The sequence below is a fragment of the Xenopus laevis genome, chromosome 8L (genome assembly GCF_017654675.1).
Source record: "Xenopus laevis strain J_2021 chromosome 8L, Xenopus_laevis_v10.1, whole genome shotgun sequence".
Classification (NCBI taxonomy): domain Eukaryota; kingdom Metazoa; phylum Chordata; class Amphibia; order Anura; family Pipidae; genus Xenopus; species Xenopus laevis.
In genome coordinates, this window is record NC_054385.1 from 36671358 (window position 1) to 36696617 (window position 25260).

At 41.0% G+C, this 25260-nt stretch overlaps 2 protein-coding genes and 1 long non-coding RNA gene across 9 annotated transcripts; 1 reads left to right on the plus strand and 2 right to left on the minus strand.

The window, feature by feature from the left end:
- Positions 1–1160: 1160 nt before the first annotated feature.
- Positions 1161–10433, minus strand: LOC121397292 (protein kinase C delta type-like). Its single transcript, XM_041573901.1, has 9 exons — positions 10254–10433; positions 8757–8873; positions 8094–8243; positions 7096–7187; positions 6291–6353; positions 5296–5434; positions 3621–3791; positions 2674–2802; positions 1161–2454 (listed from the first exon to the last, which is right to left on the minus strand). Exons 1-9 carry the CDS (start codon positions 10431–10433, stop codon positions 2305–2307), a joined length of 1191 nt encoding a protein of 396 aa, XP_041429835.1. The 3' UTR covers positions 1161–2304.
- Positions 10434–13457: 3024 nt separating this feature from the next.
- Positions 13458–19110, minus strand: LOC121397017. 4 transcript variants are annotated; one of them, XR_005963347.1, is made up of 3 exons: positions 18975–19105; positions 16075–16134; positions 13458–15732 (listed from the first exon to the last, which is right to left on the minus strand). It is a non-coding gene; the product is annotated as an uncharacterized LOC121397017 (long non-coding RNA). The 4 variants fall into 4 exon arrangements; XR_005963344.1 differs by lacking the exon at positions 18975–19105 and adding an exon at positions 18717–18824; XR_005963345.1 differs by lacking the exon at positions 16075–16134 and having other exon boundaries at positions 18975–19110.
- zbtb33.L (zinc finger and BTB domain containing 33 L homeolog) lies at positions 18838–24995 on the plus strand. Of its 4 annotated transcripts, XM_041572701.1 has the most exons (3): positions 19153–19264; positions 19360–19443; positions 22818–24995. In XM_041572701.1, the coding sequence occupies exon 3, from the start codon at positions 22820–22822 to the stop codon at positions 24878–24880; it is 2061 nt and encodes a 686-aa protein (XP_041428635.1). In that variant the 5' UTR covers positions 19153–19264; positions 19360–19443; positions 22818–22819; the 3' UTR covers positions 24881–24995. The 4 variants fall into 4 exon arrangements, with proteins under 4 accessions (XP_018085270.1, XP_018085271.1, XP_018085269.1 ...); XM_018229781.2 differs by lacking the exons at positions 19153–19264; positions 19360–19443 and adding an exon at positions 18838–18938; XM_018229782.2 differs by lacking the exons at positions 19153–19264; positions 19360–19443 and adding an exon at positions 18978–19115.
- The last annotated feature ends 265 nt before the right edge of the window (positions 24996–25260 follow it).

Sequence of the window (25260 nt, forward strand, 5' to 3'; positions counted from 1 at the left end):
TCTATATTTTTTGTAATTTAAGACTAATGTGAAAACACAGCAACATAGTTAAATTCAACTCATCTTAAAGTATTCCGCCTTACTCAATTCGGAAGAAAGACACATGAAAAAAGCTGCAGCTCCCTCTAGTGCAGAAATGGAAATCGGCTTTCTATTATAGCTGGGTCCTCGGCCATAATGGAAGTAGAAATAGAGGAAGATGAAAAAATGAAATGCGTGTAGGTGAAAAAGTAATATATCTTGAGATAATCCATCTGAAAATACCAACACTCGATATTGCCTGAAAAGCCTGCAATAGTAAAAGTTTGGAAGAAATCTCCTTTCAACAGACACAGCTCTCTGTTTTGTGTAGTTGCCATTTTTATAATACCTATATCTCTATATATTCTCTCAACATATTTCTACAGTTTGTAAAAAAGGGCAACTTTCTTGCAATAGTTGTATATTTGAAACCTCTTCCCAGAGCTAAAACACTGCTGTCCGCTAGAAGGGTCAATTGTTAGGTAGAAGATCTCAGGCTGAAGTCTAGTTAGGGATAGGTTGGGGCTAAACACTTATTTAATATCGTGAATTTCCTAGAAACCATAGCAATTTCACTATTACAACCATGTTTGTATGTACCTGTAACCTTGTTAGGGAAGCCTGATCTCATGTTGCACCAAAAAAGGTTGTTTCAACCCATGCCATGCTGTTCCCTCCTTAGAGGGCTCCAGGCAGCATTTCTGTTTGTGGATACAGTTACTAGATGGTTAAAGGGGACCTGTAACCCACACATAAAAAGCTGAATAATACAATTCCTTTGCAAATTATGTTACCCAAATCCCTTTTTTATTAAAACATCAATAACTGTTTTAAATGTATTGAGAAATCTGAGCTGTCACATATTGCCTGACCCACCTCTATGCCTGTAGGCAATTGCTTTCACTTCAGTTCTGCATTTACTAGATCTTACTGCACTTCTCACATTCCCCCTCCCTACTCACACTCTATAATTGTACACCAAGTACATGGGCATCGCCATTAGGTCCCCAATTGTGATGCATATAGATACCATTTTGGGATAATTCAGAACTTTTCTTACTAATAGGGCCCCAGAATGGCACCTGCCTGCTTTCCTGTGATTGTGAATTCCAAGACTGAAATAAACACAATGCAAATAATTTATATAGTGTAAGTAAAGTTTATTATTTCAACTAACATTAGGGAAAATTATTTGGAAGTATCTGATCGGGTAACAGGTATTTGCTTGTGTCATTGCTCTCTCGCACGACTGCCTTGTGATGTCCATGTGATCTGCTCCTGAGGATGAGTCCAGGCTCACGATGGATGCAGAAGGAAAAGAAAAGAACAACAGTTAGAGAGAGGAGAAAGGATTAAATGATGGTAAGAGTAGCATTGTGATTAGTATGCAAACCCCTGCTCTACTGTTTTTATCGCTACACTCTGCATAGATTCCTCCATCAGATGCTGGAAGTTATAGTTTAGTTAGGGGAGGGGGGTCAGGTTACATACATAATACTCACTGTCCTCCGTGTTCTTTATATTTGAAGACTCCCTTAACTGAAAGTCAGGAGATAAAAACCCTATTCATTGGGTGCCCTGGACACAATATTTTGGCATGTTACAAGATGGCTGCAAACAGGGATTGCGAGAGAGAGAGCAGCAGCAGTGCATTATGGTTTGATGATAAATTACAGTACCTGTGTTTTTTCGGGGATTGATGGAAGCTATGGGAAGATTACTATTAATGGAATTACTAATGGTTTGTGGAATAGCTGATCTGGGGATAATGGGAAATCAGAATTATAAATTCATTGCAAATTACAAAATTTTAAGTTATTAAGTTATATGTTTTGGGGCTTTTAGGGTGACCCATTGATCAATGAATGGTAATTAAATGTAGGTGAACAGAGTTAAGGATTACAGTACTATAAAGAGACTGAGTTTTGGATATGATTAATGATTTTAATCTGATTTTTCTTATGATATAATATGTCATTTTGTCACGTGGCCTACTTTGATCTATTTTGTCACCAGGATAAAACACCAATAAATGACCTGAATGCTATTAACTTCATATCTTGGTCTACCTTCTGCACAGCAAATTTATAGTACTGTATATGTTTAGAGTTGTGGTTTTATAGGTTTTCCTTTTAGGAAAGTTTTGTTCTAAATATTGGGGTGGTTATTTACAATATCAGATACTCCGCTTACAAAAACATTTAGATTGGGTTATTTTATGTATATGAATGGGGGCCTTTTACCTTTAGAATTGTTTATCTTTTTGTAAAATACATTTTAACTTTAAACCTTAACATCTAATCTACCACTACTATCTGATAAATCTTGGAACGAGAACCCTTCTAGGACGGTGTTGTTACTGTCGTCATCACTTGAAACCGTCAAAGATGATGAAGTTTCTCCAGTTGAGTCGCTGAATTCCCCATATGAAGACTACAAAAAAAAAAGAACAATTTTTATATTTTTTATCTACTTAACAACAAAATGTTTCACAATTTCTAAGGATTATAAAATCTGTAAAAACCTAAAAGTGATCTGTCATTACTGGGTGTGCAGATGGCTCATGTGCTGCTTAAAAATCCATTCTGGCACAGTTCAGACTTTAACAGTAAAGCAGCACTTTCCCATTGCTTAATTCATTCATATACTTACCATCATGGGCGTGAAGGGTGGAATTATCGTGCGGTTTTCCAGTTTGACCCAGTCGACAGATGCATAGAAAGGGTGCTCCCTGATGTTCCCGGTGGTTCCAAGACGTTGATGGCGATCTTTCTTCAGTAGCTGAAAAAAAAACCAGAGGCCTTAAATGCCATTTGGACATTCTATCTAATGAGTCGTACATATCATACAGAAGTAACTGGAGTTATGCATTGAAAAAGCCTCTAGCCATGAAAAATAGCACAGATAATAAAGTCATCTCATCCTGGGAGCCTGTGATGCACATAATAATTATTTTCAACAGTATGTGTGAGAGTAGGCACCAAATGATCCAGCTACATACCTAAAGGTGGCCATACAAGGGCAAATTAAAGCTGCCGGTCCTTTAGACTGATTCGGAATCTTATCTGCCTCTTTGTGGGGGTTCCCGACGGGTCCTCCCGATCGATATCAAGCCAAATATCTGCCATATATCGATCAAGCAAGTTTGTTTTTTTCTGTGATCCAGGACCGATGCGGTCCTGTGACCCATCTGCGCCCATTCATAGTATTGTATTCAATCGTTTGGCCCCAGGATTCACCCGATATCACCCTGCAGTTAGTGGGCAAATAGGGTTAAGATCCGTTTGTTTGGCGACCTCACCAAACGAGCGGATCTAATAGTGTATGGCTGATTGCCAGTCTATTTACTTGGCCATAGGCTGCACAAACAGAATTATGGCTACTGGAATTGCAGCTAAAGTACACAGTGGTAGCTTTGGCTATGCCCTTTTCTACTAAGACCACACCCTGCTTTGTAGGAGCTTTACACCGATTCTTAATTTAGGCTGAGGTTATTGAACACAGGAATACATACAGTTACATACAAAAATGTGTTCCAAAAATACATTTTAAGATACATTTCTTTTTTATTATTCCATAATATAATTGCTTATACCCACCGCTTGCAGGAGATCCACCAGTTCTGTGCTGCAAATGCTGCTATATTCGGGCTCTTTGTCGACTACCGATTGCTCGTTGTTAAATGGAAAAAGATTGGTAGCCATTTTGTAGATGACAACGCCCAATGACCACCAGTCGGCTGCTGCGTTGTACTCCTTCCTTTTGATCACCTTGAAAAGAAAGAACAGATTATTTCTGTAAACAAGGTTCCTTGGAAAGAAGGAATAGATCATTTACCCATTGCTGTTACTGTTACTGTTAAGATACTGGACTTCATAGCAAATCATAATACTATGAGTTTGTGCCAGCATGGTTTTATGCGTAATAGATCTTGCCAGACTAACTTAATTTCTTTTTACGAGAATGTAAGTAGAGACCTCGATTCTGGGATGGCAGTGGATGTGATTTACTTAGACTTTGCTAAAGCATTTGATACAGTGCCACACAAAAGGTTACTGGTTAAATTAAGGAATGTTGGCCTGGAACATAGTATTTGTACCTGGATAGAGAACTGGCTAAAAGATAGACTACAAAGAACGGCGGTAAATGGAACATTTTCTAATTGGACCAGTGTTGTTAGCGGAGTACCACAGGGCTCTGTACTAGGTCCCTTGCTTTTCAACTTGTTTATTAATGACCTGGAGGTGGGCATTGAAAGTACTGTTTCTATATTTGCAGATGATACTAAATTGTGCAGAACTATAGGTTCCATGCAGGATGCTGCCACTTTGCAGAGTGATTTGTCTAAGTTGGAAAACTGGGCAGCAAACTGGAAAATGAGGTTCAATGTTGATAAATGCAGGTTATGCACTTTGGCAAAAATCATATAAATGCAAGTTATACACAAAATGGCAGTGTGTTGGGAGTTTCCTTAAATGAAAAGGTTCTAGGGGTTTTTGTAGATAACAAGTTGTCTAATTCTGGGCAGTGTCATTCTGTGGTCACTAAAGCAAATACAGTTCTGTCTTGCATAAAAAAGGGCATTAACTCAAGGGATGAAAACATAATTATGCCTCTTTATAGGTCCCTGGTGAGGCCTCATCTGGAGTATGCAGTGCAGTTTTGGACTCGTCCTTAAGAGGGATATAAATGAGCTGGAGAGAGTGCAGAGACTAAGTGCAACTAAATTGGTTAGATGGATGGAAAACTTAAATTATGAGGGTAGACTGTCAAGGTTGGGATTGTTTTCTCTGGAAAAAAGGCGCTTGCGAGGGGATATGATTACACTTTACAAGTACATTAGAGGACATTATAGACAAATGGCAGGGGACCTTTTTACCCATAAAGAGGATCACCGTACCAGAGGCCACCCCTTTAGACTAGAAGAAAAGAACTTTCATTTGAAGCAACGTAGGGGGTTCTTCACAGTCAGGACAGTGAGGTTGTGGAATGCACTGCCGGGTGATGTTGTGATGGCTGATTCAGTTAATGCCTTTAAGAATGGCTTGGATGATTTTTTGGACAGACATAATATCAAAGGCTATTGTGATACTAAACTCTATAGTTAGTATAGGTATGGGTATATAGAATTTTAATTAAAAGTAGGGAGGGGTGTGTGTATGGATGCTAGGTTTTCATTTGGAGGGGTTGAACTTGATGGACTTTGTCTTTTTTAAACCCAATTTAACTATGTAACTATGTGCATGTGTAGGAGTAGGGAACTGTGTTTCTCACCTCCGGTGCCATATATCCACGTGTTCCGGCTCTGCCTCTGGTGGTGTTGTTGCGGAAGATGCAGTTAACTGCCAGACCAAAGTCAGCAATTTTGATATGGCCTTCATGGTCTAGCAGGATGTTGGCTGGTTTGAGGTCACTGCAAGAATAAGATAAGAAAAACTCAGATTAGCAAATGTGCCACATGGAATTCTTTCTGTGCAGCAGTGGATCAGAGTAAGATGCAGTGTCGGACTGGCCCACCAGGATACAAGGAAAACTCCCGGTGGGCCCAGGTGTCAGTGGCCCTTCATGCTGCTAAACATTTAGCCTATTTCATGGCCATTCCCTATTTCTATAAGAACAAAGAGGTCAAATAGATGGAATAATAGATTATAGTATTATAATATGTAAAGAAAAGAGACTAGGAGCATAGAGGTTGAGTGAGGAGAGGAAGAATAATAGTTCTGAGAGTGGACCCCAGGTCTAAGGTTTTTGTCTGGGCCCCTGATCAAAGGTTTTTTTGGTGGGCCCCGGGTGTCCCAGTCGGACACTGGTAACATGCAGCCTATACACATACTACTTTGATTTATGTTGCACTGCATGTAAAGTCACGTGTATTTGTGTGTAATTATTTAATGCAGATGGTAAAATCCAGTGTAAAAAGAGGTGTTAACTGGAAAATAAATCATTCTCAGCACAGCAAAGTTTTTTAAACCTGGATTGACTTAGTAGGCCTGTGGTGTAAATCAGAGGAGTCATTACTGACATTACTGACACAAATTCTATGGTGAGGAGGGGAACATCTGTCCTGAGCCTGCCAGTGCTTTAAAGTTTTGGGCACATTGTCATACCGGCAGACCCTACATGGAGAAACATTTTCTGCTCCTTTAATTGTAGTTGCATTACTTTTAATTGAATGATGCTCAAAATGAATGATTTAAGGAAGATTTGCCCTTAATATAAACATAATATAAAGACAGGTGGGAAATCAGAGATGAGAGCATTTTACTAACCGATGGATGATCCCTTTGGAATGAAGGAATTGCAGGCCGCAAATCATCTCTGCTGAGTAGAACCTTATTAAAGGGAAGAAAAAAAATAAATATTTCCTCAGTGACTACATATACTATTATCCATTTTTAATCCTTTATTATAAGTAAGCAGAATCAGCATCAAGACAAAAAAACATAACATTTTAATGTTTGGATTTCGCTGTGTTACTGCACACTTAAAGCAAAACTGAGACTTTTAGCCTTCTATAAGCAAACTCATAAATGCCCATAATTCTTCACAGTAGCCCACAGTGTATATAAGTGAATCACAGTAACTTGTAGCCCACAGTGTCGCTGATATACAGTTTCATAAAAACCCAAACAGTAAATTCATTAACTTCCATTATCCCTATGAAGTGTTCCATAGTCTTCACTGAGCCAATGAGATATTATACAACCTGCAATGTTCCTATTAGGTGCCCCACGTCCCAAACTGTCTCCCAGTATACGACAAACTCTTTCACAATCCTCCCCAAAAAGTGTTTCCATAGCCAACAATGATCTAAACACCCTCAAATAACTTTCTCGAATAGCTCACAATCACATATGTGGACTAGCTTTGCAGTGCCACAGTAAACTGCCCCATAGCATACAATCCCCTTGTTATAGTAAGTGTACAGTAATCGTTACATAATTCATGTCGTTCCCAGTACAGCTGCACAATATTCCCAAGTCATTTCAGACTGGAACTTTTGCAATCCCTGTATCTCTACCACTGCAATTAACTTGAGGAATAATGAACATTTACAAGTGGTTTATTACTCACACGATGTTGTCTGTCTTTATGATTCCTTGTCCACTCATCAGATCGTGAAGGGTTCCCCCGCCAATATACTCCAAGATGATATATGCTACTATCTGGTGAGGAAGACAAACAAGGAGAGATATTTAAGTAAACAATACACTGTAGGGTAGCATCCAAAGATATATCAATATCAGCAGCTTGAATGCACATGCACTAAATTAAATATGTCAAATGCATCAAGAATTGCTGTATTTATATCAGATCGCTAAACTTTACTGTGGAACAATTCCCCATTTAAAAAAAGTCTCATCATACTGTATATAAGTATCCTGAGGGTGGGATATTATGCCAAGACAGTTTGGCTGGGGGGCCCAAATACAAGTAAATAAATATTTTAATGATATCTGTATGATGTCCCCCCATCTCCCTGAAAAGTCTTCACCTCAATAAGCATTTCCTTTAAATCTCACTTAGCAGAGAAACTTCAGTCCAACAGTCCAACAAGTTCTCCAAATGATCCAACGTTTTACTCATAAAGCTAATTACTAACATTAGTTACCCATAGCAATCAATAACATGTTTGCTTTAAAATAGGTAACCAGTAAATACTTGCTGATTGGTTGCTATGGGTTACTGCTCCTGGGCAAACTCAAGTCCCTTTTATTACATTGCCCCATATATTGTGTAATGGGTCATCTTGCCAACAGCAAATATTAAACTGGGGAAAGAACGTGTATACTTTTATGGCTTTGTTGTGGTGGAAGAGTTCTCCATCTGGGGTGAAGGCCTTTAGGGAATGGTCATCCATTTGGGGGGTGCAATCAGTCCCATTGTGAACAAACGTAGTCAAAGTTAGGGACCTGAGAGACGTATAATGCTAAATAATCCATGTGGAGAATATCCTCAATTACAGCTTTAAGTTCCACCAGGGTTGGTGGCTGCAACTGCTCAATGTTACATTTAATATACTTTCACTGTAGGGGTTTAATAGTCTTATTGCAATGACACAAATCTATTACCTTTGTCTGGAAGGCCGCATAGGCACGGCACAGGAAAGGGCTTCCCCTCGCAATCTGTAGGACATGAGATTCCATCTCAGTCAGCGGTGTCTTCTCCGAGATCTTCACTGCCACTAGCTTTTTCTTGCTGGTCCAAGAAGCCAACATGACCTGAGAAAGGCAGAGGGGAGAGCAAATATTACTTTAACATTACACACATTTCCAGAGATAGCCAAGAGAATGTGTATGATAACAGATCTATAAGTATTTCTATTTCAGACTATCAACTTTATACTACAGTTATGTGGGACTAATAAGAAAGAACAGGTACTGTCCACAAACAGATAGAACTTCTCCAACAGAGATGCTGCAGAAACATAAATGGAACATGGAGATATTATATACGTGAGTATCGGATTATAATGTTTCTTAATAATGTTTGGAAATAAAGTTGGTGTTGCATGTTTGGGGTACACAAAGGTTGTGGGCTAAACCCCAAAAATCCCTCCTGTTCCATTAATCTAAAATAAAATCAGAATTCTGTACTAGGATTCTATCCCTCAGATTAACACTGTTTTGGCAAAGGGGTTACTTACAAGTCCCCACTCTCCAAATGTATCTGCTTTTGTTCTTAGATATATAGATATAGAGAAATGCCCCTTAGGAAACAAACCCATTACTTGCCTTGCCAAAGTTCCCCTGCCCAAGCTCAAAATGGAATATGAAGCTGCTGATGTCAAGTTGGGCAGGTTTTGTGGCTGGGAACCACAGGGTCTCTTCTTTCGTGTGGCTTTCCTCCTCCTGTTTGGGAAGAAATCACAATTAACAACTCTGCCACTGCAAATACAGTGGTCCTCTTATAGGGAAATATACCTTGGGTTTTTTTGCGGTAGGAGTTGAGGGTTGCTGGATGTTTGGTAGTAGGTCGGTAGGGTGGATTTGTTTGATTCTGTGTATTGTGATGTTTGAGGGGTGTTTTTGTTGTAGGTCGTAGGGTTCCAGGTGTGTGCTGTTTGGTTGTGTTTGGTAGCGGGTTGGTTGATGCGGTGACGCTGCGAGTGTAGTGGTTTGGAGGCGTCGCTGTGTTAAAGGAGGAGATGGAGATGAATATATAGTGAATTGAGTTGTGTGTGGGTTGGGTACGGTGATGTGGATGGCGTATGGAAGCGTTTTGAAAGAGTGGATAGCGTATATGGCTTCAGGTGTGGCTAGCTTCGTGGAGTATGTATTTGAGGTTGGGTTTTGCGGCGATATGGATCGTGATTGCGTCGGGTCAGCGTATGTGTGCTATGCGACGTTGGGTTGTCGGAGTGGAGGACATAGCATTGTCTGTAGTGAGAGAGCTGGTGTGTGGGTGATCGTTGTATGGTGAAAGATGATGAGTTTTGTGTGTGTCTGTATGAGATGTGCTAGCTGGCGTGTGACAGGATTGAATGAGGTAGCGTGGGTGGCTGTTCGATTATGGATGGTGGTTGTGTATGATTGCGGGGTATGGTGCGGTAAGATTAGTTGGGACGGTTGAGTTGGCAGTGATTGTGGATTTTGTGTTGGGGTTTATGGTGTTGTGCGTTTGGATGTTTGATCTGTGTACTGTATTGTCAATTTGAGTGTGTAGGAGAGAGGAAGTTGTAGATGTGTTGTGGCATATCTGGGTGTGTGTAGCTGGAGTGGTTCGCGTGTGAGGTTTGTAATGCAGAGCTGTTTGGTTAGTTCATTTCAATTCTATGTTTATATAAATGGTATATACACATTAAGGACCTCCCCACAACTTACAAAGATATGTCAGGGTACTATACAAGCAATAGAATAGTTAAGTAAAAGGGAAGGGCTAAATAGGAGCTGGGCTATCTCTGGGGGCACAGGAGTTGGGGCTAATCGGAGGTACCCAGACTTTTCTTAATATGATGTGACAGTATGATCTGGTCTTCAGCCACTGTATCCCTTATCATTGATATAAAGACCCATCCATTTCCTGACCTGGAAATAATGACCTTCCTTTATCCAACTGCAGTGAGATTTCTAGAGACCACTGGGAGGATACAGAATCCAATAGGCCCCATATTGTATCTATCACACATTGCCCCTGCAGATCCTTATTACCTGCACAGATAAACCTGTTCACTATCCAGCACCTCCCTCAGTCAGCCACTCTCAATTGCCTATTGGTTTATCCCAACTGACATCTGCACTAGAGTCTGCAGCCTTGTTTCTTAACCTTGGGTCCCCATATGTTACTGGACTACAACTCCCAGAATTCTTCATCATACAGCCAATGGTTAAAGCTTTATGTAAGTTGCAGTCCAACAATATGTAGGGATTAAATGCTAAGAAACAAGTATCTTGACCATAAACACATGCCATCTTATCAACAGAAATGGACAGATAAATGTTTGCAATGAATCTAAGGTTTCATCAGTAGCCAACAGTATCATATTCAATACACATGGAACTTCCATAACCCTAGGGGAGATGCACATAAAAGGACTAGGGCTGATTTACTAAATAGATCTAATAGATTGCTGATTGAGGATATTTTCAAACTGATAGCTGCTATGGGCAACTGCATTTAGCACTTATATTTCCAAATGAGCCCAACTGTTTCAGCATATTAAAGCTAGGTAATAACATTACAATGCACTCAGTTGCAATATGAACAAATTAATGGAAGAGTAAATAGGAAATATGCTAAAGACCCTTGTGTGGATGATTCTCCTTACCTGCGCTGCTCTCTGGGCTCCTTGATCTTTTCTGCTGGAACTTCTTTTCTTCCTGCTCTTTGCTCTTCTTCCTGCTATTTTCTTTTATGTTTTTATTCTTTTCAATGCTCTTCTCTGATTTTTTTGCTTTTTTGCTCCACCGTCTCTGCTCTGATTTTTCCTCATCATCTTCACGACTCCTTTTCAATTTCCTCCAAGCTTCTGATCCTCGATCATTTTTTTGAAAGCACTTAGGCTTCATTTTGGCTTTTCTGCCCTCCTCTAGTCCTGCTTCTCTCCTCTAGTCCTGCTTCTCTCCTCTGGTCCTGCTTCTCTCCTCTGGTCCTCCTTTACACCTCAATTACTCCTTCTCTTAGTCCTCCTTAACTCCTCTCTCCCTCCTTCTCACCACTCGTCCTCCTTAACTAGTCTTATCCTCCTTCTCTCCTCTAGTCCACCTTAACTCCTTTCTTCCTCCTTCTCTTCTCTAGTCCTTCTTTACACCTCTCTTCCTCCTTCTCTCCTATAGTCCTCCTTCTCTCCCCTTTTCCTCTCCTATAGTCCTCCTTCGCTCCTCTAGTCCTCCTTCTCTCTACTTTCAGACACTTATTATCTCTCCCACCACTCACTAAACTCTCCTCTAGTCACTTTTTGCTCCTTCACTATCTCTTGTCTGTCGTTAGCTGCTCCCCTCTCTCCAACCAACTGTTGACTGGTCCACTATCCTCTGCTCTGGTGGCTGTAACTGTCACTATGTGACAGTTAAACGGTTAGTAAGACAGTTGAACCCCAGACTAATGCAAAATGTTACTATTGCCTTCAATTCTAAAGTTCTCTATATCACAAGGTGAAATCGTGAAAAGTAGAACTCCTTAACTCCTCTATTCCTCCTTCTCTCCTTTAATCCTTCTTCTCTCCACTAGTCCTCCTTAACTCCACTCTTCCTCCTCACCTCTAGTCCTCCTTAATTCCTATCTTTCTCCTCTCTTCTAGTCTTCCTTCTCTCCTCTAGTTCTCCTTCTCACCTCTAGTCTACCTTAACTCCTCTCTTCCTCCTTCTCTACGATAGTTCTCCTTCTCACCTCTAGTCTTGCTAAACTCCTCTCTTCCTCCTTCTCTCCTCTAGTCCTCCTTCTCTCTTATAGTCCTCCTTCTCTCCTCTAGTTCTCCTTGTCTCTTATAGACCTCCTTTGCTCCTCTAGTCTACCTTCTCTCCACACAAATCTCTCCCAACACTCACTAAACTCTCCTCTAGTCGCTTTTTGCTCCTTCACTATCTCTTGTCTGTCGTTAGCTGCTCCCCTCTCTCCAAACCAACTGTTGACTGGTCCACTATCCTCTGCTCTGATGCTTGTAACGGTCACTATGTGTCAGTTAAACTTGATGGCTAGGGCTATAGTTGAATTTTATACATAATATATATAATATATATAAGTTGCCTACAACTTACTTTATAGGTTCCTTTTAAGGCCTTGCCTTGAGTATGTAGTGAAATGTTGGCCTCCAATCCTTAATAAGGATATTAAAGAGCTGGACAAAGTGCAGAGGCAGGCAACTAAACTGGTTACAGGGATGGAAGACTAGAGGAAAAGAACTTTCATTTGAAGCAGCATAGGTGGTTCTTCATAGTGAGGACAGTGAGGCTGTAGAATGCCCTGCTGGAAGATGTTGTGATGGCTGGTGCTATTGGTGCCTTTAAGAGGGGGTTGGATGATTTCTTGGACAAGCATAATATCCAAGGCTATTGTCATAGTAAAATCTACAATTAGTATAGAATATATAGTTTATAAGAGTATATGGAGGGGTCGGTGTGAGTGTGTTTATGTTTGTGCACTGGGTTTCATTTGGAGGAGTTGAACTTTGTCTTTTTTCAACCAAACGTAACTATGTAACTATGACTGTGAAAGATAAATACCATGATAATGCAGAGAAGTCTCAGTAAAACTGAAAGCATGTACTATGGTTTTGAAGGATATAACCTACAGTTGGAGAGTGATGATTATTTATATATAAAATCTCATTTATTATCTACCTAGCAATGGTATTTGCACAACCTAGCAAGGCTATTCTGTAGGCAGACTAGACTAGAGTGTTCTTATGGGTAAAATTAGGAAATTTCAATAAAAGTTATCAATTATCTCCACCCAAATAATACAAAAAAAACAACATTTGTTTAATGAAAGAAAATATAGTTCTAAGAAAATGTCCATTATACACCAACAGAAATTGAAAGCAATTCAGTAGCTGTGCTATCTATTCCTCCACCTGACATATCCCACTGAAGCAATTTAGCAGTACTCTTTTTGTTTTAACAATTCAAGCAGAGTTCCCCTTTTAAGTTTTAATAAGGGTTTCAGGTTCACTTGAAAAATCAGGGATACCTATATTAAATGCAAACTAACAACCCCATCCGTGCTTTTTATGCAAAAATAGGTTTGTAAGGGAGCTAGGAAAAAAAGAATTTTAGAAAGTCCAATTAACAGAATAGTATTCTTTTTTAATATTTCTTTTAAATATTTTTGGAATCGATTTATCTTGCTGGATCTCATAATGTGTAATAATTTATTTAGACCAATAACATTCAGGAGGAATGTGTTCTGTCTCCAAATAGATCTGTCATGATTTTTTTTTTTCAAAATGACAACTGAAGATTCCAAAAGTCACAAGAAAACCAAAAGAATACAGTTGGTTGGTTTATATGGTAACATTTATTGTACACATGGTAAGGACATATATTGATTACAGATTTGATTGTAACATAATTTACATCCCTCTAAGCATAAAATTCAGTCTTCAAAGTTCCGTTGACCTTATGTTGCCGCTGTCTGGGCACAGTTTCAACAGCCTCTGAAAATAGAGGTATGGCCACCTTCAGAAGGGTACAGGGAGTACTGTTGCAGCTGTTTTAGTTAATAGGTCTTTGTAAAAAATAAAAATTTCTTAAAATTCCTCAGTTCCAACCACCACGACAGTTTTGGGACATGAGGGCGTTCGGGATCCTTTGAGCTGAGAGAAAATACAAGCTCATTAACACTAATAAACAGTGTTGTGTATACTTCATCCTTGAAGTCCCCAATTAAAGCTACTGTTCAGTACGGACACTGCGCTGATTATATGTTCTGTAAAAAGGCAGAACAATATATGCTACTACCCAGCATAAAATGAGTTTATTCTTGGCACATTCCATTTATTACTCTTATATTTCTTTATTACTGGAGATATAATACGCTAAATTAGCTAGAAGTCCATCAACTAAAATTTTGTAAGGGGGAGAAATAGCTGTATCCCATTTTTTGATTCTCATCATTTGCAGTTAGAGCTACTATCCATTTATAAAGGGACATCACCTCTGTGACTGCTGAACATCTTTAGCCTTTCCATCCTTCTCGAAACCAGGGTTGGTCTTTATATTACAGGCCTTGCACTCTGTCGCTCAGCTACTGTGCCTTGTTCTTTCAGATTCTCCTGATTCTGGAAACAGATACGCTCCTCAGTGCAATAAAGAGAATAAAACTCGCATGAGCATTAACTGGGAGACAGGCAGGATAATAAAGATGACTTGGATGAAGTTTTAATGAAGGGGACACTTGTCATGGTCCCCAGAATAATAGCCCCCACGGGGTACGTAAATAAAAGTATGCAAAAGTACATAATTAAAGTATAAAAGAAGTATTAACGAAGGGGACACTTTGGGTACAGTTGTCAAGGTCCCCAGAATAATAGCTCCTTGGGGTACGTAAATAAATTGATTCTGGACATTATTTTTGTGTAAATTATACTCTTGCAGTATTATATCCATCATGGATGTGAACACGGAGTCCAACACTGGGAGTTGTATATGAGCAACAGCAGAAACTGCTTAAAAATTGCCTCATGCCAACTCCTCTCATTAGATAACGTCCCCCTTTCTTTAACACTGAGCCTGCCGGACTGCGCCAAAAAACACGCTTGTGTTTCACACCAGGCGCAATCTATAAGCACAAGGAGGCGGGAGGTTACCACGGCTAGCAGACCATTAACCACATATTTCCCTTCCAGTGCCATACCCATAATATATAATGCCCTCAGATTAGCAAAGAAGCCGATACTTTTATTAGAATACGTGACGCTAAATGGCGGGAGAAGTGGGCTTGACTTGCACGGCCTGCGTGAACTCCTATTGGTGCACTACAGTATGGCCTGAGCATGCCCAAAACATAGACGGAACGAGGGCATGGCGTTTTGCGTAGCAGACAGCCCAGCATGTAGCCTTGTTCTGATTGGCCAAGCCTAAGCTTTCGTATTTTGAAAACTTGGCGGCTGCAGTGAGGTACTTCGAACCCTGACAGCAGAGTGAGGGCCTGGGGCCGAACAGTGTGGGAATAATAAGCCAGGCCCAGGAGCTGGGAAAGCAGGGTAACCGTGGTACTGGAGGTAGGAGTTGCTGCTGGTAAGGACATTGTGACTGAAAGAGTCAAATAAAAGCCAAGGGCTAAGCAAAGAGAAGGCTGATAAGTGACAACTATTCCTGAGCTCGGAGGTGAGAGCAATCGCCTTCCCATATTAAAGTCATTAGTGTATGATGCAGACTGCATTGGTTTCTGTGCCGTGCTGCAGCTTGCGTCTCTATTAATTGCTTATTAATGCTGAAGTCACATGGGGGGGGTTCATATGTTTCTGGATTTAATCAAGTGAGCTGATCATACCAAGCTGATGTCTGTGACCCCTCTCCCCACAGCCCAAACCTTTAAAACCCCTCCTTATTACATTATCGAGTGGATTCCCACCTGGATACTCTTGTTTGCACAATGACAGACAATATACTTTTGTGCATTCCTTACACACAGGTCCCGTGGGTATCGGGTCGGCCCGCACATCACTAACCTGTATGTAGATATCTATACGGTTCTCCATTCTTCCCTCCACTTCAGGGAAAGGCCAGCACATAAGAGAATGATCACAATGACGCTGATGAATAGTAGAATCTGCAGGAGTAAAGTAACAAATGGCATGACATCTGCCCTTACTGGAACTATAGAGGAAAGGGCAGTGGCCTAAATACATATTAATGGGCCCCACAGCAAATTTTCAGGTACCCAAAATGTCGAGTTTGACCCGTTTTACCAATATTTATTGAACTTATATATGAATTAGGGCATCATGTGGCCCCTATACCTCCTGGCCTCCCTGCAGCAACTGGGTCTGCTTCCTCTGTAGTTACGCACCTGGGAAATGGGACAAGGTGGCTCACAGAACAGAAGGACACGATTAAAGGCTGGGAGGACTACAGCAAGGAGCTATTTATTATATATATATATATTCCTCACCTGATGGTACTAGTGCAGCTGAAGTTTCAGGCCAGAAAGAACAAGGCAAAATGACAGCAGCTATGAAATGAGAGGTTAGAATAGTTTTACATTGGTCTTTCTCATATGGACCCAGGAGATGGCAGTGTTACAGTAGCTTACTGCAAGCTAAAGGGACACTAATGCCTAGAAGCACATGACAATACAGCAGCTACTAACCTTACTATGTCAGGCCTGCCAGTGTGGTAGAAGTAGGTGTGTCCCCTTGTATACCTTCATGTGGTAATGGATTAGTCGCTGTCATGTTCTCCAGCCACTTCTTCATACACATCCCCACCCAATTCTAAATCCAATAATCTCAAACCACAGTCACCCTGCCGTCCTCCTCTGTATTAGCATGCTTTTCATATTTATGTGATATGACAACAAATGTAAACTTTCCAGATGTGTTTTATCTTTAGGGTCAGTCATGTAGGGCATCTGATCTGGAACCTGCACAATGTGGAGCAACAGTTGTATAGTATAGTAGGGAAAGATGGTGCCTATAGTAGCAGTGGATAATAGTCTTTGGGAAAGGAATGTGGGATAGCAGGTATAGTAGGGAGAGATGGTGCCTATAGTAGCAGTGGATAATAGTCTCTGGGAAGGGACTGTGACTGTGGGATGGCAGGTATAGTAGGGAGAGATGGTGCCTATAGTAACAGTGGGATAATAGTCTCTGGGAAGGGAGTGTGATTGTGGGATAGCAGGTATAGTAGGGAGAGATGGTGCCTATACGAACAGTGGGATAATAATCCCTCGAAAGGGGCTCTGGGATAACATGTATAGTAGGGAGTGATGGTGCCTATAGAAGCAGTGGGATAATAGTCTCTAGACTCTATGGGAAGGGAGTGTGACTGTGGAATAACAGGTATAGCAGAGAAATTGTGCCTATAGTAGCAGTGGGATAATAGTCTCTGGGAAAGGGCTGTGGGATAGCAGGTATAGTAGGGAGAGATGGTCTCTATAGTAACAGTGGGATAATAGTCTCCGGGAAGAGACTGTGACTGTGGGATAGCAGGTATAGTAGGGAGAGATGTTTCCTATAGTAACAGTGGGATAATAGTCTCCGGGAAGGGAGTGTGACTGTGGGATAGCAGGTATAGTAGGGAGAGATGGTCTCTATAGTAACAGTGGGATAATAGTCTCTGGGAAGAGACTGTGACTGTGGGATAGCAGTATCAAAACAGGGGGGTTGTGGGAGCACTCTATAGGCTTTAAAGTATATATATAAGTATAATAAATGCTATTGCATATGTACAAAAAACAGGGGTTGTTTTGTTACAAAGTTATGATCATAAAATTGATAAGCCACCATACCACGTCAAGGTAAACCCCGAATGGCGGTCCCTAACTTGTTTTATTTTTTATGTGCATTCTAGCATTACCTGTAATCAATGTCCGTTGAACGCTGTTTTTTCACTGAGGGCTAAATCCTCCCCAGCCAGCAATCAGGCTTTTAAAGGAGAGATATTTCCCCAGGCTTTTAAAGGAGAGATATTCCCCAGGCTTTTAAAGGAGAGATATTGTTTTAGGAATATCTCTCCTTTAAAAGCCTGATTGCTGGCTGGGGAGTATTTAGCCCTCAGTGAAAAAACAGCGTTCAATGGACATTGATTACAGGTAATGCTAAAATGCACATAAAATATAAAACAAGTTAGGGACCGCCATTCTGGGTTTACCTTGACGTGGTATGGTGGCTTATCAATATTATGATCATAACTTTGTAACAAAATAACCCCTATTTGGGTACATATGCAATAGCATTTATTATACTTATATATGCAGTCATGATGGGGGCGCACTTTTAAGGGGATTTTGTTTTCTTTTTTTTAACCCTAGTTTGCTTGGCCTTTAATAGTTTAACAATTTTATAAACCACCTATTCCATCCCCCTCTTGCCCATGATTTGTACTGCGGGCACTCCCCACCTCCCTCTTGGCAGCTGCTGGCACAGATACATATTTGGGGGCAATATGATAGATTTCTGGCTCCTGCTGGCACAGGTACAAATTAGGGGCAATATGATGGATTTTTTTGGCTGCTGCTGGCATAATTACAGACTGGGTTAACACTATGATGGATGTTTTGTCTTATGCTGGCACAGGTACAGATTGGGGGCAATCTGAGGGATTGACTGCCCTACAGGTACAGGCACAAATGGGGGTAATATTATAGGTGTTGGCACAGGTACATGAGGCAACACAATGGCTACTGGCACAGGCACAGGGGGCAATATGAATGGTAATGTGGCAAATGGTAATGTAGGAGCAGGTGGGGGGGCACTGATTGAAGCCCTTGCCTAGGGTGCCAAAATACCTTGGCCCGGCCCTGGTCTGAGTGAATAATGCTGCCGCTGAGTGGATGAGACCAAGACATCATGGATTGAGAGGCTGGAAGGAAGCACCCCTCTTACTGATCAGTAGTACAGGCCGAACTGCGCACTGCCCAGCAGCAACCTGATCCAGTCTGAGCAATGAACACAGTGACGGGGGGGGTATAGTAATCATCCTTCTCCTAATGTGTAATGACGCAGAACTAAAGAGTTTTGAACGCTATTCTGCTTCCTAAACTTGCCACTATAACGGAGCTGCAGAGAGAGGGTTTCACCTCAGAGATCAAACCTTGCGCTTCCGGAAATCAACGAGCTATTCCGAAGTCGCTCTCCTGCCAAGCCGAGAGTTCGGCGTGTTTGTATTTCCTTTGGCTGCCACCTGTCGGCAGAATAGTGGGATTGCAGCCCTACAGTCGGTGGCTGCGGGAGGAGCTTGTGCGTTCGCCGCTTTACTCGTTGTCTGCGGAAGCCGAGGCACCGGGGAGGAGGGGGGCCCGGGGGGACAACAAAGGTAAATAAAGCTCTGCCCAGACCTGTCCCCACTAACCTTATCCAGACCGACCGTCACCCGCCTCTCTAGTGCCCGTGCGTGAGACACTGCTGCTCTTCTATAGATAATGAGGAAGGTCGGCTCTGTCTTCCTTTGTGGTGCCGCCGCCATCTTTACATCTATCCTCGCTTTACGCCGGTGTGTGTGTCCCGCTACAGCTGAGCTGCTCACATTGCTCTTACTGCTGCTGCTGCTTGGTTGTCCCTCACGCAAACCTCAGGCTCGGCTGTAGCTCACAGGCCTCTGTGTTTACTTCATTGAAGGAATGAATGGGCTGTACCACTAGTGTAAGAGGAAGAGGGGATGAGTGTAACGTGTGGCTTAATCCATGGCATCCAGGGCTCTGGGAAACAATGTGTTAACTTGGCCTCTCATCCCACAGCAAATAATAGAAGAACGGGGAGCTGCCAGAGTGTACAGCTCAATTGTATTCATTATAAATAACATTTGTACTGTCTGCTTGAAGGTAAGCTTATGTGGCGCCCTGTGTGTACATTTCATAAAGCCAACGCGTTTCCACACTGTATCCCTGCATTCCATGCATCCCTGTAACAACGCGTTGGCTTTATGAGCCGCTGCCTTCAGAGAAGCATCAAGTCACAAGACACGTTTGGCTTTACAAACTTCCAATATTGACCCTTGTGCCATTCCCATTTGTACTAAATCTAATTCAGTTTGGGAGCACCCGCCCCTCTTACTTTATTTGCCATTAGATGATTTGGATCAGACCAGACAATCCATCATCCGTTTCATCTAACTCTTCTTTTATACAGCTTCAATTGTTTCATACGTTGAACGTGGGGAAACCTTTCTGTTAGTAGCTTCTTTTCTCTTCATGTGGATGATGTTGTGCCCTTTAACTCTTTATTACTATTAACTTGCCATTTGCTTGGGGCAAATAATCCTCTATTTAACAAAAAGTAGCCAGTGTTAAAATTAAATTTAATCCAGTGTTGCCACAAAGTCTCTCTTATCTTTTGGGAAGCTGTCCCACGTAATCTTCTAGGGGAATATCTGCACAGAATATAAGTGAGAAGTTGTTTAGATTGGCGCTGCTTTATTGCACACATTCTTAACCTCTGGGTTCGGACCCAAAAATTCTGTTAAGGATAAGCCACCAATCCCTGCGCTTCTCTAGCGGCTGTTGAACTAGAGCTCCCAAGATACTGACAGCTAAAGGGGGGGCAGGAGCTGTAGATCAGCATATACATCCGGCCTCAGGTTGGGTAAGTTTGGTACGAGACAATTATATTTCCATCCATTTACCGGGCCACATGATAAGAATTGGTGGGACCGACGTGAATGGTTCAAAGCAGAATTCACTGTCAAACACAGTGAGCGTTAGAAAGAGGAGCTAATACCATGCGATACGCTTGGCCAAGCCTAATGATTGCAGAAAGAAAACCCCTGCATTGCTGCTCCCCAGGCGGTTGAGGTGGGGGGAGGTTAAATGGTGATAGAAAAAGGCATGTGGCAAGGAAAACGTTGCACAAAGAAATCGCACTCCTATAATAACTGCGAGATGATTGGCCTGCTACTGATTCTGCCTTGGGACGAGCTTGTCTGCTCACACCTTCCATAACACCTTATCCTAATTTATTTCTCTCTAGCTCTCAACCTAACCAGATCCCAGGCGTTTTTACTTCTGGGCTGATGCGTTGATGTAGGTCCCCAGACCTTATTTTATATATGCCGATGAGTAGTAACATAAAATAGCGCAAAAAAGCATGAAAGGGCAGGGCCTTCTCTAACTCTTGTATGAGTTATTAGTTGTTTTTTGTATGTAATCTGTATGTTACGTCTGTACACCCATTTATTGTACGGCACTACGGAATATGTTGGGGCATTTTTAATACATGTTACTATTAATAAGAGGTTTTATTATATACTGTAAGTTTCAAAATCATCATGAAATATGTGTGTTAGCCCATGTTATTTATTACATCCCCTCTGCTTATTTGGAAATATTATGAAGAAATGTGCCGGAGCTAATTGGCTAACGTCACACAGTTAGGCGACATCTCTACTGCTCAACTTTTTCCCAGAAGATGAATCACAATGTAGGGTTTGTGATTGTTTTATCCCAGTTATGTGGTTTGTTTGCTTTGCACTACAAATAGGGCAGGTACTGTTACTTGTAACATAGCCGCGACTGAAATGGAGAGATGAAAGTGAATTTGGTATAAATCAGACTTTTCATATCAGTCTTGTAAATTGGCTTCTAATGTTAAGTTGTGTGTGCTAATAATATGAATTCAGCAAAATCAAAGCTAATTTAGTGAGAACAAGGCTACTTAACTAATGGCCTTGTTTTGATTTGCTTTTTCACGATCATTTAATAAAAATAAAACCTAGGTTGTGTTTCATTGGATCACGTTGTCAAGTGTCTGTTTTCATGTTAAAATCTGTCCACAGTGACAGGCAGATATCATTGATGTTGCTGCCCACAGACACAGGGCAGTATCAGCGCCCAATATGTGACATTAGCCTCAAGCTGGTTGGGCACTAAAATTCTACTCATTTGACACATTCACCAAATGAGCAGAACTTTACTCAATTAGGCCATCATCAGACTGGGCAGAATTAGGTGGATCCAGTTGTTTGGCCGTCCGGAAAGGAACACATCAATGCGCCAATATGGTTTTGTAACTTTTCCAACAGTTTTCTGGCAAATTTCCACACACGAGCCAATAAACTGGCAGCTTGGTATATAGAGGCAGAGCCATCAGCTTTTATCTGCCTTTGTATGGCCAACTTTAGTGTATCGGAAGTGAATTACGATTTTTCCACCGACAAACTCTTATCAAAGCGCTGAATGCTTTGATAGAAGCACTTTTCTATATTTTTGTTGAAATGCTTTTTATGCTATATCCAAAGTTCATTTACATAGATTTTTTTTACTACCCTGGAGGGTTTTTAGTTGGCTTGCTAAACTGTGCTCACTGCTTTTGGGTGTGGGTGTTCTGTGTGCGACACAAATTTCCAAGTTTCTTTTCAGAGCTTGCTGGATAATTCCCCTCTGTCACACACTGAATGCTGGCAAATGCCTGTGGGTAGAGCAGGAGGCACTGCCTACCCAGTAACTTCACAGAAGGGGACTTTATTGCTCATTAATATTTTTTATTTGCTAAGTTAAGGTTTATTTTATATATATATTTTTTAACTTTAGTGTTTTTTCCCCTAGTAAGTAACTTTGCATCAACCTAACTCTTGCTTCTGTGATAGTTTTCCTACACCGGGTTCATATATCAAGAAATCTATTATCCAGAAAGATCTTTGTTTGTCACTGAATATTTTTCTCTGCTGCAATAAGACCGTAAAATCCTCTACTAATATTGGTGAATAATTGGCTGATAAGCACATTTTTATGTAATCAAATAATACTTCTAGAGCCCCACTATGGGCAGTTTTATGAGACACACCACATATTTTACTGTACTAAATATATAAGGCAAACATGAGAATTGCCTGTGCAAGCACAGATTTTTGTCAGACAATTCTTAGACGAGAAACCATGGTTGTTTGAAGCTTCAATGCATTCTCCAAGGGTGCCAAGAAAGGTCGACTTTGGCATTTTGACACAGCACATTAAAGCAAGTAAAATTTTGGTTGATTTCAGACATTGTTCTCCAAAACCTTCTTCGAACTTAAAATAAATCTTTTGGAATTGTAAAGTGTTCAGAGGGAATATCTAATAAATAATTGTAGACACAATATTCTTGTATTACTTTTCCATTAAGGCATAGACACTAGCAAATATTGTATTTTAGCATGTGAAGAGACTGCTGGAAACCCGTTTGCTATTACGTACACTGACCCAGGTGTTTTGTTATCTTGCAGACATGGAGACAAAAAAACTGATCACTGCAACGGATACCCAATATTCTGGAATTCTGCTCAATGCTTTAAATGACCAGCGTATGCAAGGGCTGTACTGCGATGTGACAGTCATTGTTGAAGATCGCAAATTTCGAGCGCACAGAAATATTCTTTCAGCTTGTAGCACTTACTTCCATCAGCTGTTTTCTGTCGCAGGACAAGTTGTGGAGCTAAATTTTATCAAAGCTGACATATTTGCAGAAATTTTAAACTACATTTACAGCTCCAGAATTGTCCGTGTGAGATGTGACATGCTGGAAGAGCTGATAAAGTCAGGAAAGTTACTAGGTGTCCCATTTATAGCAGAACTCGGGATTCCTCTTTCTCAAGTAAAGAGCATATCAGGAGCTGGAGGTAAAGATGGGAGTACTGATGCTCCACCTAACCCTGATCAAAAAGCACCTGAACCACAAAAAAGCACAGATAATCCCTCACCAAGCACAACCAAAATCAAAGCTGACGTGGAAACTGAGATGCCTGTAATCACAGAATCCTTTTCATTGTCCAGTGATGATCAGAAGGACAAAAAGGCTCCTGGTTCCAAAGATCAAGCTTCAGAGAAGGAAGAGGATGATGATGATGATGTAATATTTTGCTCAGAGATTGTGGCATCTAAACAGACACCCGCAGAGAGAAAGGTGCCTGCTCAAAGCCAAACACCGCCTGATAATGAACCTGAAGTAAAAAAAGTTACCCCTGCAGGTCAAGTTCAAGTTAGCCAGAATTATTTACCTTCCAACCAACAAACATCAAAGAACACCTCATCAGCACCACAGAAATTTATTCCGCCTGTTAACACAAATATAAGTCAGAATCCGACTCCACCTGCAAATGGTTTTCTTAGTCCCACTACTCAGAAGCAAGGGACTCCTAATGCAGTTCAGAATCAACATTCCCAAAACATTACCCCTGGTAACACTTTACCACAACAAAAACCTGTGGTCAATTATAACTCGCCAAAGGCTCATCAAATCGGCATTGTACAACCCAAAACAGAAGTAATCTTCCATGGTAATGGCCTCTGTCCTCCAAATTCCTCTGTCGTCACACCAAAACACATTTCTTTTGATGGGGTACAGAAAAAGCAAGTTGTGACTTTTACTCAAGGATCTCCATCGAAACCTGGCGAATTTAAAATCAAGATAGCTGACGTTGTTTCAGGAAGCAAGGATTCAATCAAAGACGCCGAGCCACGGCGCATTATTGATGGGAAAAAAATCATAACATTAGACACTGCCTCTGAAATTGAAGGTCTGTCAACCGGTTGCAAAGTTTATGCAAACATTGGCGAAGATACGTATGATATTGTCATTCCTATCAAGGAAGATCCTGAGGAAGGGGAGGCTAAACTGGATTTAGATGAATTCCCAAACAGAAAGCGCATGAAGCTGAAACACGATGATCACTACGAGCTCATAGTGGACGGTAGAGTATATTATATTTGTATTGTATGCAAACGATCTTACGTATGTCTGACCAGCTTACGAAGACATTTTAACGTCCATTCCTGGGAAAAAAAGTACCCGTGTCGCTACTGTGAGAGAGTTTTCCCTCTTGCAGAATATCGTACAAAGCACGAGATTCACCATACCGGCGAACGAAGATACCAGTGCTTGACTTGTGGAAGTTCTTTTATCAATTATCAGGTTATGGCTTCACATATAAGGTCGGTTCACAGTCTGGATCCATCTGGAGATTCAAAGCTTTACCGACTAAACCCCTGCAAAACGCTGCAAATCAGACAATATGCATATGTTAATAATTCAGTTGATGGCGCAATTAATGTTCCTGTTATTATGGATGGTGGAATTAATGTTCCTGTTATTAACGATGGTGGGATTGTGTATGATATTGACCAGGATAAACCACAGCAGCCTGCGTCTGAAGGAAACCACGCTAACTCTGCTCAAAAGCCAGTCAACTGGGACGATATTTTCCTCCAGCAGAGTAATCAGAATATGTTTAAACCCAATACATCTGAGGGTGGTACAGAGTTTGAGTTTGTAATACCAGAATCGTACTAGATCTGCAGTTTGGGATCGCGTAAAAATAGAAACATAGATGACATAAAGGCAACTCGCCATCAGGATTTTTAAAGCTAATCTTATGGTATTCTAATAAATAATAGTCCTTTTTGTAGTTGCTTTATCTGTAGTTTTGACTGTCATGGGTGGGGGTGGAGGAGCCATTTTATAAACATTTACTTGAAGAACCAGCGGAGCTGGATATCCAGGAGTCTTGGGTTGCATCTGATCTTTGTTCCATTTGTACTTGTCATTTCAGAGTCTCTATCTTTTGTGACATTGGAGACTTCCCGCTGTGTTTAAATTGGAGACCCTTGCTTACTATTTAGTTATTAAGCTTGCACTTTAATGCTAGCTCTGGTTTCTGATTGGACGTCTGT